At 41.7% G+C, this 16,330-nt stretch overlaps 1 protein-coding gene across 1 annotated transcript in view; it reads left to right on the forward strand.

Moving 5' to 3' along the window:
- Positions 1-8,685: 8,685 nt before the first annotated feature.
- b4galnt4a (beta-1,4-N-acetyl-galactosaminyl transferase 4a) overlaps positions 8,686-16,330 on the forward strand; it is a 156,430-nt gene continuing 148,785 nt past the window's right edge. Inside the window, exon 1 of the mRNA XM_077568374.1 lies at positions 8,686-9,917. Coding sequence (XP_077424500.1) covers positions 9,776-9,917 — 142 coding nt within the window. The 5' untranslated portion in view covers positions 8,686-9,775. The remainder of the gene's footprint in view (positions 9,918-16,330) is intronic.

Raw genomic sequence — 16,330 nt, forward strand, 5'->3', positions numbered from 1 at the left:
GCCGGCACGGAGTCCGGGGGCTGACGCGGAGCCGGCACGGAGTCCGGGGGCTGACGCGGAGCCGGCACGGGGACCTGGGGCTGACGCGGAGCCGGCACGGGGACCTGGGGCTGCCGCGGAGCCGGCACGGGGACCTGGGGCTGCCGCGGAGCCGGCACGGGGACCTGGGGCTGCCGCGGAGCCGGCACGGGGACCTGGGGCTGCCGCGGAGCCGGGACGGGGACCTGGGGCTGCGTCGGAGCCGGGACGGGAACCTGGGGCTGCGTCGGAGCCGGGACGGGAACCTGGGGCTGCGTCGGAGCCGGGACGGGGACCTGGGGCTCCGACGGCCGACGTGGCTCGGGGACCTGGGGCTCCGACGGCCGACGTGGCTCGGGGACCTGGGGCTCCGACGGCCGACGTGGCTCGGGGACCTGGGGCTCCGACGGCCGACGTGGCTCGGGGACCTGGGGCTCCGACGGCCGACGTGGCTCGGGGACCTGGGGCTCCGACGGCCGACGTGGCTCGGGGACCTGAGGCCCCGACGGCCGACGTGGCTCGGGGACCTGAGGCGCCGACGGCCGACGTGGCTCGGGGACCTGAGGCGCCGACGGCCGACGTGGCTCGGGGACCTGAGGCTCCGACGGCCAATGTGCTTCGGGGACTTTGGACATCGGCTGACGTGGTTCGGGGACTTTGGACATCGGCTGACGTGGTTCGGGGACTTTGGACATCGGCTGACGTGGTTCGGGGACTTTGGACATCGGCTGACGTGGTTCGGGGACTTTGGACATCGGCTGACGTGGTTCGGGGACTTTGGACTTCGGCTGACGTGGTTCGGGGACTTTGGACTTCGGCTGACGTGGTTCGGGGACGTTGGACTTTGGCTGACGTGGTTCGGGGACTTTGGACATCGGCTGACGTGGCACGATAGGGACTTGAGGCTGCGGAGCCGGAGCCTCATCAGCCTGCCACCATGGGGAGTGAGGAGCAATAGGGAGACTATAACCCGAGGATACCGAGAGTGAAGGATCGTGACGTAAACTAACGGGAGTGGGTAAGGAACCAGGTAAAGGGGAAACTATGTCATGACGTGGCGGTAACGGTGGGCTATGAGGTGCACGCGATGGGGACCGGTGTGGTGAACACGGCGGAGACCCAGGTGAGGAGGGGTGACATGACCCGGTGTCAAAATAATCCCTAAATGAAAACTGTGAAGAAAACATGTGGGGAACTAAGCTGGTGAAAAAGTCCAATTCGGAGTCAGATTCGGAACTGTAATCCGTAAGTGCATTAATGGGAAAGGGACCTTCATCTTCATCATCGGAGATGTCAGAGTCTAAAAAACATTGAGGCGACAAAATGGTGTCGTAGGGCAGAGACTTGAGTGCGTTTGGCTGATCGTGTGAAAGGGGAAGCGAAGACAAATACCGTGAAAAGGAGCTTACTTGGATGGAATGGGATTGGATGGCAGGCTGATGGTGCTTCCGTGTCGACCGACGACGAGCCGGTCGCCTACGGAAGCTTCCCGCTGGGTCTGATCTTGGTCGGTTCATTCTGTCAATAAGGTGGGGCTTTAGGACCCAGATGCGGGAAGGCAGAGCAAGGAGGCAGAGGTGCAGTCCAAAAGAGGTTTTAATTTCAAATCAAAAAAAAGCTAACTTCAAAGTACAAAACAAATGGAACTAACAAAACCTGGAGCAAAACATGAAAAAACAACTAAGGCGAGACTAACAACATGACATGGATCCGGATAAGGCAAAGAGGTCAGCGTGACGTGGCGAAAGACTTACGAACGTGGCAACAGCAAAAAATGAACCGACACAGACAGGGGGGAGACAACCGACTAAATACACCAACACTAATGACATGACAAGACACACCTGGCTGAGGGCACTAATTGGATGACACATGAGTGTAATGGGGAAAGGTGGACACAATCAAGGTTGACACAGACACCACACGAGGAAGGGCAAGTGACCAGAAACGAGAGGAGTCAGACTTTTCACACTAAAACAGGAAATCACAAGACAAGGGGAAAACATGACAGGGAGTAAACAAGACTGAAAGTAAACATGACAGCTATTTCCTCTTTTTCTTTTATTGACACTATTATTTGAGAAAACTAGCTTCACCATCAACCGACTTGTTAAAGCAAAGCGGAGGTTGTTTGTTCAGCTTCTCCCTGCCGAGAATATCCCCTCAAGTGATGTTCTTAGTCCACATCCACACTGCTTCCCTCTTCTCTGACTCCTGTAGGCTTACTATCCTCTAAGTTCTTTTTTTTGGTACATAATCTACTGCTGTGGCATACGGAGTAATCATCTTTGCACCATCAAGGCAGTGATCTGAATAAATTATAATATTATGAGATGGATGAGTGTAACTAATATCTCCCATTGGCCAATCAGTTAGCGCATCCTCTTTGGAATATGGGCTGGAGCATGAACTTTCTTTAAAGAGAATGTGTTGATGGAGTCTTTGTAGCAGTCTCCGAAGCTCTTATTCTTGTGTGTTCTAGAATACATGGCATAACTCAAACATACAAGAAAGTGTACAGTATATCTTTGGAAGATGTTGAGAGTCTTCTGCCCAGATTTAGTTATAACTGTTTTAGTTTAGTCATAACTGTTTAGATTTAGTTATAACTGTTTTAATTTCCTCAGTAGAGCTGGGTGAGTGTTTAAATGATGTTTGGGGAGGGGGGGGGGGGTCCTCTATTTCCACAACAATAGACCATTTGTCTGTGGTTGAAGTCAATGTGTTAGTATGATTTCTTTGTAAGTCTTATCTTATGCTAGGTGACGTCAGGTCTGAGACCTACTATATTTCCACATCAAAGGGCCATTTGTCAATGTGTATGGAATGATGTCTGTCTTAGCTGAGGGCTGGTCGCTGGGGGCAAGGGGTGGGGGGTGCTTGGGGGTTTTATGATACTGCTCTGCAAGATAGTATAAGAATGCTGTGAGTCCGCTGTAACTACACACTTGCGAGGAGCAGCTGTGCTTCTGTAAACCCGCTTGTGTCCGGAATATTCTGTAAAATAAATCCTTCAAAGGACCTGTTCACTGATCTCCAGTCTGTATTCAGAAAATCAACATTCTCTCTACCCGAACAACAACGAACACGCGGAAGACAAAGATTGTCTTCTAACAAAGACCACAGCTTTTTTTTGTTTGTTGTTTTAATTTAACGGAAGCAAGAGTCACATGTTTCACAGAATTCACCTCTACCCATCTCTTCCACAAAAAACAACAACAGGTAAGCACAGGGAGAACATGCAAACTCCTATTGTAAGGCCAGAGCTGTTATTCAAATAACGGTTTAAAAAATAAATTAAATAAATAATTAATTTAATATAATTTTTTACATCTGATTTGGATTACACAGATTCAAACTGAAAGTCTGAGGTTAAAGCACAGTTATTTTCATTCCAAACCCATTAAGAGCCAAAATAAGAATTGTGTTGCTAGCCCAATTTAGAAATATGGTAGATCAGTGCACCTCATGCCCTAATGTAGTGTTGCCGCTGGGCAACAGAGAGAGGCCTATATGCAGAGAAATAAGCGCTAGACAGAGCACCCCATTGAAAGTTCTCTCCTCTAATCCTCTGTGCTACACCTGGCTGTGGCATACTAATGATGGAGGAATATGACCTACATTTCTGCCTCACATTCATATCACAGATCACAATGAAAGCGTTGGAGGGATTTTGTCACTTGTGGCAGCAATCTCTGTTGCTGTGTAAGACACAATACAGGGGTTATCATTTAGTTTAGAAATGGCAACAAAAAATAATCATGATAATATCCCACACTTGTCTAGTAACAATACAAAAAAATATCTATTTTAATGGTGCATTCAAACACATGCACATGCAGCACTCCTGATGATTCCAAAGTCTGTGTTTAACGATGAAATACTGCTTCATGACAGCAGCTGCAAGCACGTGATCTTTAAATCGCATTTCTCAGGAGAAATTGTTTTCAGATTTGTCCAAATGTTTTTGTTGCTCACATGTTTTGGTGAAATGATGATGTTACATGGAATTCATTAGAAGGTAAGGAATAAATTATGCTGATATGACTAACATCCTTTCTTCTCTGTGGCTTCCCAGTGCTGACCCCTATGGACGCTAAATCTCTTCTTTTCCTCTTTTATGGAGGAAAGCGGTTTCCCTGGAGGGAAATTCAAAAGGTATGCCACCAGGCTCCAACTAAAAGTAGAGGTGGTCTGCTGGGATCCAGGAGGAAAAACCTCCTCTGAAAAGCCATGACATTTAACTTGGGCATTCCAAAGCACTAGCACCCGGTCTAAAAGGAAGATAAGAGGTTTTGAGAGACAAAAATGAGATACAGTACTGCTTAAGAGAAAGGCAGGGGGAAGTAGAATAGTGGGAACCAAATATTTAGGTACAAAACTATCGTAACATTTTTTAAAGAATGGATTAGGCAAAACAAAATGCTTGCAATATCTGTTAAAAGTTTACATCTTGGTACATATTTTCTGCCAAAATGAAAAGAACGATAAATGATGATGAAGAATGATGAAGTCAATACTTACGCAGTAGGTCACATAAAATGATGTGGCAGACCATTCATGCCCCGCACACCTGCTTGACCACCAAGTTTAGCAGCTAATTTTCTCAAGACTTTTGACGACTTCTGACTTGACTTTGACTTGGCATTCATTTGACCCGACTTGACTGACTTAAATGCTGTGACTTGAAAAGTGATTATGTTTACATTTTATTTTTTAATTTAATTTTTTTTACATGTAGTGTGCCTTTTGTTTTTGAAAGAAATGTTATGAATTTGTTTGTTTCGTGTTTGCCACTAATTGGCAATCCTGCAATGATGGCCACCAGTGTGCCCCAGCCACTTGCTGACTCATTGAGCAAGTGTCTCCAAATATGAATACCTTTGGATTCAAATCAGGATTATTGTTTTGATGAAATCAGGAAAGACAACAACATGCAAGGTTTGAAAGTCGAAGGCAAGATACACAACCTCTATCACATTATTTTCACCTGTCAGACACAGTGAAGCTAAGATAGCTACTAGGTTAGCTCGGCAGTTAATCTCACCAATACTTGGTGAAATATTAACTATATTTGATATTGGTTATGCATTTAATTGAGAAAACAATAAAGTGATAGAACAGACATCAAGGAGAGTGCAATTTAGAAACTAAACCATTAAAAAAGTGATTGTTATTTTAACATAGACTCCACTTTCAATACATTTCTGGTCATTAGCATGTCCCCCATATTTGACGTGCCAGGACCTGTAAACTAGCACATCAACATCACTTAACTTAATAAAGGGACAACTCCAAAGTACAAAGTTGATGCCTCTCATTCACCCGTTTACACCCACAAATAGATTTGGTAAACACATTGGCACTAAAAACAACATAGATAGCTTTTGAATCTTTATATATAATATTAACCATCACAGTTCCGGTGCCTTCTACAAATGCTAGTAAAAACAAACAAACAAACAACAAAAAAACACTTCTAAATATTTTGTGTATAGTGTATACACTATACACTGTATAGGCTACATTACTCTAAGGTTGTTGTTCATTTAATTTTTTGAGATAATGTATTTTTTGTGTCATGCTCAGTGTAAAAATATTTTATCACTCCAATAAATGTTGTGACTGAGGAATATTTTATGACTTTACAACTTGCTTAGAGCAGGTAATGACTTGCCTAGACTTGCTTGAAATTTGATGACTCAACTTGGCTTGCTTGATTTTTTTCCTTTTCTGCAGTGACTTGCTTGAGACTTGGAGGTTATGACTTGAGACTTGCAACTTGCACATATGTGACGTAGTGCAAAATCTGCCAAGTTCTGAAGGAAAGTGCAGATTGCCCTACCGACACGGCAATATCTTGGAGAAAAGCTTTAAAAAATAGTATGTACTGCAAAGGGGAGACTGCCGTCTCAAGTCCTGTTGCTATAATAGTCCGCTGTCCCAATATTTTTGCTCATACTTTTGGCTGTGCAACAAACCATGATCAAAATGCATTTCAGCTAGCAGGACGTTCCTGCCATGCTGTGCGCTTGATGTCTTTAATGCTGCAGAGGAGTGCGGCATCTTCACTCATATTTGTGTGTTCTTACATACCTATTGTGACCATGGTGACACACACAAAGCCTCCTGGGCTTAACAGATGAGGGCAGGCCATCACACTAAATGTATCTAATGAATAAAATATAGTAAGCAATGTTGTGCAGTCACACAAACACCCTCTCCTGGCTGCGGCACCGTGTCCAGATTTTATGAAACTCAAAACAAAGAGACGCCCCCCTGCTGAGTTTGTGATGCTTGGCTGTCCTTGGTTAAAACAGAATAAGTAATTGATGAAACAATAGAGTGAGCATCGGGTGCTAATAAGTGAATCAAAAGCAAGTGGTGGTGTGTTGAGAGGAGAATGAACAAATGTCCTGGCACACTTGACTTTCAGATATGTTTTGTGTCCGTGTGATGTAGGCTATTTTACTGGTAGGTCTGTTTTCACCACACCAGCGATCGCAAGGTGAACACAGCCTAGTTTAAACAATTTGCTATTGAGGTCACGCAGTGTTTACTTTTTTCCCCCCAATACAGTCCAGATGAATTGTGAAGCTTTTCATCTGTGCAGTGTTTGCACTGAAGATTACAATATTAATCCACACAGACCGAGGATTACGGTTTGATTGGGAAGGCACATCTGGGACAAATTGAAGTCATATTCTTCGAAGTCAGGTTTGTGTCCTTTTATCCTTTGTCTGGATTTATAAAGGCATCACTATCTTAGCATTCCTAAAGAAGGATTATTGGACAAAGGATAAACCACATGCACTGTGCCAAACGTGACAAGGAAAATGTCACACATTACTTCTTTCTCTGTTCAATGTCAGCATTGACTCAGAAGTAGTTTGTTTAAATTATTTAGTATTTTCTCACGAGTAGTATACTGTTACCGTGGTTTGTGGTCACTTTAGAGCAAGAAGGTTTGAACTAGCAGGAGAATTGCATATCCGCCCCCTATGATTATATTCTCCAGTAGCCTACTCTGCTTTTCTTTTGTGGTGGAAAAAATACATAATGAAATGATGTAACCCATCTCTCACCACAAGCTGCTTGTAAAAATCAGGAAATGCAATATTGACAGATGATGCCCCCCCGCCCCCCCTACATTTCCTCTACATTTCCTCTACATATACCAATCATGCAGGGGCGTAGCCAGATATTTTTCATTCGGGTGGCCAGGGTGAAACCATGACTCATATAGGGGTGGCCACAAGTTCATACCTAAAATGTAAAAGTGGGTCTTAACCATGCAGCCATACCGTTCGCATGCCGACCTTGGGCTGCGAGCACTGACTAGTGGGCTGCATAAAATAATTTCAGAGCATATGTTATGAATTCAATGCAATGGAGCTGTTACAATTGTCAATGAGTTGCTTAGTTACAATAGAGATTTTTGCCACTTGGCGGCAATAAGGCAAATGTCAGTTACTGACCTGTTCACAATAAGTAGAAAAGGAAACCAAACACCGAAATTCCTGACTAAGTATTTTAGAAAAAAAAAAAACTATGTTGATTTTACACACATTTGTTTGTCAAAACACTGAACATTAAACACACAAATAAATAAATAACAAAAACAAGTAAATTATGCCTTTTCATGGACTAACATAGCACTAACATAGGATGACATTCAGGCAACATGACAACTATGTCCAAAAAAACACCCACAGATGAGACAGAGTTGTTTGTTGATTTTTTAAAATATATATTGAAGGTTTATAATAATAAACTTAGGTTTGTGTGAACGCCACATGTGTAAGCTCTGAAATGTTTTGGGAAGTACGCTTCTATCTGCTTCAGGAGCTGAGATATCAATTATTTTGAAGGCATTGACAATATTGTTGAATATCCAGGATATCCAGGATCCAGGGGGTGGCCACCCCTGGCCACCACGTGCCTACGCCATTGCATAATCAGGAGTGATGTTTTTTTGTTTTTGTTTTTTTACAGTGCATTTGAGGATCATCCAAAAAGCTGAATACTCCTAAGTTTTTGTGAGTAATGCATTTGCCAACAATATCAATGTATACCACAATGAGCACTGAACCCAAACTGGATGGCAGTTTTACACAAGTTACATTTTTGGATCCAAACGTTTCCGGGCTCAGTTTTACTATAGTTTGGCCAGAGGGAGGCAGCAGTGCACACATAACCTGAGCGCATCCGCTTGAGCACCTACTCACCACCCACACTCACTACCTCGTATATAATTACATTTAACGAGCGACTTAATGAGTTGCAAAGTGGTGCTATAATTTTAGCCGTTGCTTGAATTGCTAAAGCATACTGGAATGTCAAAGATTTGTGTCATATAAGGTTAAATTAAGTGGTGAGTACGGTGCACATTTTAGTTGTAAACAGGTAGCATTTTACATTTCATAAAACATATTAATAAAACGTACTTGAAAAAAAAATTAATGATCCACATGCATTGATGTCAGAGTACAATTGTCATCCAACTTGCTAAACTATTGGATAATGAACTACACTAGTAAAACAAAACAAAACAAAAAAACAACGACGGTAATAACTGGCCTTGTAGCTCCGCCCCCTTTGATCATTTTTCCGCGTTTTAATTGGCTGTTGGACGTGTCACTCGTCATCTTCCCAGGGTAGGTTGCTCTGCACCTTTCAGATGCTCAATTGATGGGCGTCCCGAGCTCAAAGCGGTTATGTTTACGCCTTTTATTAAAACTAAACAAAACCACACTGCGCATACTTTGTAGAGCTTACTTGCTACCGTTCTACCGCCCACGAAGCTCGTCAATTTTTTTTCTTTCTTCTCGACACGCCGTGGCCAGCGGATTTGGACGACGCTATCCGCTTCATGACTATTACCATGAAAAGACGATACACGTCTACAGTAGCTGTAATTCATTTTTTTTCACTCTCAAGCAGATGTTCTTCCTTTATTGTCATTTCGAGGGACAACGCGGGTGCTTTAACAATCATGGGTAAAATGCACCTGCCGCGGAATATCCGACTCGTTGGAGCGCAATGCAATCTTCACCGTGGATTTTAAAACGGACAATCAGAATGGAATGCTTGGCTTGAAACGCGATGGCACATGCCCAGTTGTTTTGGTGCATGTTTGAAGTGTTGAGCTTGGAGCCGGGCACGGTGACAGCTGAGTGCCCCTCCTCTCACGGGACTTGAATAAAAAGGTGCTCCCGTTCTCCCTTCTCACTTTCACACGCTTTTCCCCACTCAAGATGGAGCTGTGACATGTTGACACCTCTCTTCATCCGGTTACCTTCTCGTCTTACTCCAACGTGGGGCATCTGCACCGCAAGTGTATGGCATCAAACTATTCTCCGTGACATTTCCACACAGATGATCCTGCAATAATCGGTGAAGGCTTGAGCCACCGGGGGGATTTGTGTAGATTATCGCTAGACTGCTATTTTGTTCCCAGGGTCACACTCCGAAGCGAACCTAGCGGCTTTTAACCAGCTGCCTTTTCCCCGCTGGCCCACGCAAGGTCGTGGGGCTTTGCAACATGAGAGCCACAGGCGTGGTTGCAGCCTTATGTGATCCCATATAGAGCTGTCACCGCTTGGGGGAATGACACCACCACTCCACGCTATTGTTCCCTCGATGAAGGCGACAGTGGCTCGCGGTGTGTAGAGCCAACTTGGACATCATCTACTCTCCTCCGGAGACTCGTTGTGACTCTCTCTCGGGCCGCCACCCGTAGGATGTTGGAGTCAGGATGCTGCGCTTCCCCGTGAAGAAGATCCGGAAGCAGTTCAAGCTGCTGCTGCTACTGGTGCTGCTCACCTCCGCCGTGTGGTTCACCTACCTGCACATACACCAGGGAAAGACCATCAAACTCCACTTTAACTACGGAAAAGGTAGGATCGCAACAGGACCGCTTGCGCAATTTAATGAGATGGATGCAAAAAGTCTGCCTTTTCTTAGACCCCTCTGTTGTTTTTGAAATAGAACGATTTAAAGAATGCAAATTCTGTTGAAATTGTGTGTGGACGTGGACTGTGGAATTAATAGCATTGCTGTGTAGACCGTGGGACTTGGCATTTAATATTTGAAACGTGGAAATGCGGAAACCAGGTAAGTGTGTAAAATCTCCTATGGGAATTCTTTTGTGAATATTTGAGAATATTAAAGAAGGGGAACATTTGTTGTTGTTGGATGTCTCATTCATCCCATCCATGTCATTCTCATTGATCTCATTCTGAATATTTTCTATTGTATGGGGAAAATGCAGGAATATGGAGAATGTGGGGGTTTGGGGAATGTGGAAAATAGTTGCTCTGATGTCCTAAATGAGGTGAATATGTTAAAGTTGAAATCAGTTGAGAAATGTGGACAGAGTTGAGCAGTGAAAATAAGAATAATAATAGTCATGCATTTGTGTGTGTGTGTGCAGAATAACATGTGAATGCTATTCAACAATCACCCATGTTGGTTGGGTGGAGCTGATTGGCTTTTATTGTATACAAAAACACATCAACATTATTTAGTCCTGATCTACACCACTGCAAAAGAAAAAAGAAAAAAAAACTCTCCATCCATTTTTCTACACAGCCTATCCTTATTGAGGTTGCGTATGAGTTGTAGCATATCCCAGCTGACTTAGAGAGGTGGGGTGCAACTTGAACTGTTTGCCAGCGATTCGCAGGGCACACAAACAAGCATGAAATGAAAATAAAGACAAATAGAAAAGATAAATGAATAAAAGCTATCCTAAATACAACTAAATTATAACGTGCAAATGACAGTGTACATGTACTATGGACAGTAGCAGCAATGTTGAATGAATAAAGTAAACAATACTAAATTGGTAGCGGAAATGGCAGTAGGGCTTGTTATGTGTGCTGTAGCAGTAGAGTTAGGGATGTTGAATATACAAAACTTTGATAACTAACTAGTCACTGATTTTATTTTTGCGATCTTTTATAAAGATAATTAGCTTCCAACTTGAAGTGTATACGTGCAAACTAAAAATAAAGACAATTAAAATAATAGTACATCCAACTTTCAATAACGTTTGCAGCTTGTACCAACACTCACACCATGTTTATATTTGATAGTGAACATAAAAGCCGGTACAGATGAGCGAGTAATGCTTTATTTTCCATGTTACATGCATTGCTTTTGATTGTAACGTTGCCCCCATCAACATGGCCGCTGCATTGGCATGTCAAGCTACAGTGCACTGGTTATCAAGTCTTTTATTCATACTTGTGGTTATAACCAGGCATGCACATGACAATTTTGGTGGCAAATTATGAGACACAGATTTTGTCCTCTAAGACTCAATATTTATGGGCGTATTCTCACATGTGCTTAATTAAAGTTGCTCAATGCCGGAAATTTAATTTTGAGTCGTTACTGCCACGTGTGGCTGAAAAATGAAACTGCACACTCCCTTCTTCCCATACACAATGTGCACATTATGTCACATCTGCTAATAGAGGGAGGGAAATTAAATCCGGTCTAAAAACTGTTGGCCAGAGGCTTGCAAGAGTACCCATTGTGAATAGCTGTGGCGTTCCCATGCTAATAAGAAGATGTTTGAGATTTTGAGTCATAAATGGTCTAATAAAAAGGCTATTGCAAAGATATTTGCTGAGCAAATTTCTACATTGAGCACACTTTTTTGGCTGCACATATTCTCTCAAGTCAAGTAAAAAAATGTCTTTACATGATGTTCCATACACCCCCAATAGTCTAAACATGGCATTTGGATTTACATTGTCTTTGTGGAATAAAAATTAAGCCGAAAAATCCACACATTTTTATCCATCGCAGGAAGTGGTTATTTTGCCACTTGATTAAAAATGACATCACTGTGCTTAAGTACTCAAGTAATGACGGCTCACCTGTTTTGTGGGTTTGGTCATGTGATGTCTGCAAGCCCTCTGCCACACCTACCTGGTTGCCATTGAAGAAGTGGTTCTTAATCTGCTGCCTGGTTAGATTTGGCGTTCCTGGTTACCCTTTTTTTAAAGTCAGCTCTGGTTGGACTGTACATTTTTGCTGTCGGCTCTGAGGAGTAATTGCACCTGCCTTTTCATTGATTATTTGTTTTGTATTGGTTTACAGTGCAGAACTGCAGAACTAGTATGTAGGCTAGGACAGTGACATGGTGTTGTTTTTGAAATGTAGGAGACCATACAAACTGCTCACAGAAAGGCTGAGGCTGAATTTTGAGGCGGATTTGTTAACCATTTGTCTAACGTGCTGCTCAAAAATATATCCATATCGTTTACATGACGCTCGTTCGGGTCGACGAAAGGAATGCAATTGCATTCGGATTCAGCCTTTTCATTCCGATCGAGGTGTTTACACGGAGCAGTAACTATTCCATTCAATTGTGGATGTGAAGGTTCCATCTTTAACCTGCTGGTTATCATATGGTTTATATCATACGGCGTGTAATAGCGGCTGCTGCCGTTGGTAGCTAATGATAAATATATAATGTCCCCACTCCTGTTACACATTTAACATGGAAGCATATCTAGTGCAGCTGTTGGTGTAAAGAGATACGCGATGATTAAAATGTCCTTGAATACACACGTGCGTGCACACACACACACATACACGATCATTTTCCCGTGTTACTTCTGATCTCGGCTGCAGAATCTCCCCAACGGCTTAAGAAAATAATTGGAGCTAAGCGGTATAAGCCATTGTTGTAAATAAGGTATTTATAATTTATTTCAACGCTATTTGCACGGTTTCAGATATATAAAAATTCTGAATGTTTGCTGAAGATACAATTTTATTTTGCTCAAGGATAACATGAAACAACTATTAAAAACTACAGAAAAGGAATTGATTGTATTTAAAAAAAAATGATTATTTTACGCAACTCAAGGACAATTTTTTGTTTTTTTTTGCGCAGAAAGAAACCAAATCAATATTCACTTTTTAATCCATTTTAGAATCGTAATAGAAATACTACCTCACTAATAGAGGTGTTAGAAAAATTCGATTCGGCAATATATCGCGATATTACAACGTGCAATTCTCGAATCGATTCAATATGCGGCCAAATCGATTTTTGAACATAATTTTTTTATGTGAATATTCAACAAAACGTCTTACTTAAGGGTTAGGATTTACATATTAAGCATAGAAGAATGTTATATTAATGGAACATTAAGCCTTAATATTTGATTTCAGTGCTATTCAAACATGAAACAGACTGCAACCTGAATTTTCAGATAAATAAATACATTTTCATACAAATCTTACAAGTTTACTGATTAGTATTTTCTAAATTTGAGTTAAAATCGCAATAATCAATTTATAGATTCGTATCGGGATTAATCGGTATCGAATCGAATCGTGACCTATGAATCGTGATACGAATCAAATCGCCAGGTACTAGGCAATTCACACCCCAACTCGCTAACATTCGCTAGTATGCCACCACCATCAGATCAAGCGTGGGAAATATTCAATTCGCCACTCCTTGTTTCATCTCGTCATTGGCGAGGTGGCGAGCAGGGATCGCGCGCCCTTGATTATCTCCTTGTGAACACACACGTGCACACAAAAAAACACATCCTTATGAAACGCTTGGTGAAACCGTCTGTTAATGGAGGAAGCTTTTTTGTGCAGTGTGTCTAATTCACCGTCTTCCATTAAGCTGGCATCTGAACAGGTCAACTCACTTAACCTCTTATGAATAACATGTCCCCTCTTGCACCAAGGGGGTTCTAAGTGAGGTGTAGCCATTACGGAAATTGGGGCTTTAAGAAGCGTGTAAATATTCATATCAGGCTGTTTTGCTGTCTCTCCACATGAGTCTTCATTGGTGCCTGTCTTGGTGAGGGGAAATAATGAACTTCCTTTCTCTTGTTTGAATGTAAAAGTGACAGCTTTACATACATTAGTCAAGGTTTCACTGTTTCCACTCCCGCACACATCTGTGTTTCAGTGGTTTGGTTCTGCGTCCGCTTTTTGGTGTCTGCGGAGTCACTGGACTCTAGCTTGGCATTTCCCAAGGGCGCACTAGAGGTGTGAATTGTGTAGTAACTGGCGATTCGATCCGTATCACAATTTATAGGTCACGATTCGATTCGATGCTGATTAATCCCGATACAAACCAATAAATTGATTGTTACAATTTTTTTAAACTTAAATTTGTCAAATACAAATTAATAAAAATGTTACACGAATACTGTAAGATTTGTATGAAAATGTATTTTTCTGAAACTTCATGCTTATAACTGTGCCACTGTATTTAACAAACAGGTTGCAGTCTGTTTCATGTTTGAACAGCACTGAAATCAAATATTAAGGCTTAATGTTCCATTAATATAACATTCTTCCATACTTAAAGTGTGAACCCTAACCCTAAGTAAGACGTTTTGTTGACTATTTTCATCAAAAATGGATGTTTAAACATCAAATCAGCCGCATATTGAATCAATTCGAGAATTGCGCACAGTAATATCGCGATATATTGAAAAATCGATTTCTTAACACCCCTACAAACAAACCCCACTACGTCACAAGTATGAATCCTGACATAATGATGACCATCTTTCCATATTCTATGGGACTATGGGAGGATGAATTGTGGTTGTCTTCAGACTAGGAGTGTGACAATATGTCGATATTGCGATATCTCGATAGATTATCGATACACCTACGCAAGTATCGCGATATTTGTAGTTAATATACAGCCACTATCACGGCTCCATTGTTCATTACTTATTGAGCAATTACTTGGCAGGCCGCTAGGGGGAGCGCCTCATGAGAGTGACGGGAAAATGTACGGAAGTCTTCAGGCGAAGAAGACTCATGAGCTTTATTATCTGTCCAGCAACTGACTCAGTTTTACATACGTAACATTTTAAAACATATTTTATGCTTCAACTTTTTGAAGCACACAATTTCTGAGGAATATTATTTTGATTTAATTGGATTTAATATTTAAGTCATTTTATTTGTTTACTTTTGCAATGTTACACAACATTTTTCCACAGTTTATAAAATGAAACAATTCACTATGTAATTGACTGACATGTTGCGTGACAATAGTGTTTAAGAAAGACACAAATTTGTTCACAGAAAGTGGTCTGTTAAGAAGACATTTGTATTTGTTTTAAAAAAAAATACACTAAAGTACTCACTGTGAAGAAGACACCAGTTTTAATATTTAGTTTCAGTGATGGTACAAAAACAAACTATTTTCTTATTGAAAAAACATCAATATATGTCTTGAGTAGTTTTTTCTTAGATTATCGTGGATTTATCACCTGACCAATATATATCGCTAATCGCGGTATCGTTATATCGTTATCTTGAGCCTTGTATCGCATATCGTATCGTATCGTGAGGTTCCCACCCCTACTTCAGACATGCATTTCTAGGTACTTTTAGGAAAATTACACAAAGCCCAGAAATAAAAGAGTACATTAGTTATGCGAGGGCTTCATACATATGCATTACATTTAGCAAATAAATAAATAAATACATAAATAAATAAATATAAAAATGCTGTGACTTATTCACAGGGGGAAAAAAAAACCTGTCTGAGGAAGTTGTTTTCGTCCACATTCTGAAGTGATTCACATTTCACCTGTGTGCAGATGTGTGGTTAAGTTTGGTCAACAACAAGTCGCAGAGGGCACACATTTTGAGAGGAGGCCTTCTTGCTTGCTGACGTTGAAGTTTTCAGGGCAAACGCTTTCACTGCAAAACAAACTGTGTGGGTGTATTTACTCCTCTAAGTTAAGGCACATGGAAAATGGGAGCATATTTTTGTCCCCATCATGGTTTTGAGTAAATGCTTTTAAAGTGCTCTCTCTTTTTTTCCCGAGCAAGTTTTCGAATATGGAATGGACATGCGTTATTATTTTTTATCTATCCAAAGTCTTGCCTTTACAAATGCTGAGTTGCGATTTAGGGTTATTCAAATAAATGTTAATAGTTTGCTTCAAGCAAGGTTGAGGGAATTCTCATATATTTTTCGAGTATCCAATAATGAGACAGCGGTGTATCATTTGTAAATTCTCGCTGTGTTTGTGTGGCTTTTGTTCGCTTTCCCATAGCTCAAAAACATGCACATGCATGTTAGGTTAAGTGAAGACTCATAGTTGAGCTGAGTGAGAATGTTGTTTGTCTATATGTCCCCCGCTGCTGGCTAAGCTTTTACCAATCAGAGCCTACGCAGTTGCAAACTCAATGTAAGTCAAGTCATGGCTAAATAGCCTACGACTAGATGATTTTACAGGTGAGAGCCATGTGGTGACATTGAGTCAGATATGTTATGCATGATAGAATT

The sequence above is a fragment of the Vanacampus margaritifer genome, chromosome 6 (genome assembly GCF_051991255.1).
Source record: "Vanacampus margaritifer isolate UIUO_Vmar chromosome 6, RoL_Vmar_1.0, whole genome shotgun sequence".
NCBI lineage: Eukaryota > Metazoa > Chordata > Actinopteri > Syngnathiformes > Syngnathidae > Vanacampus > Vanacampus margaritifer.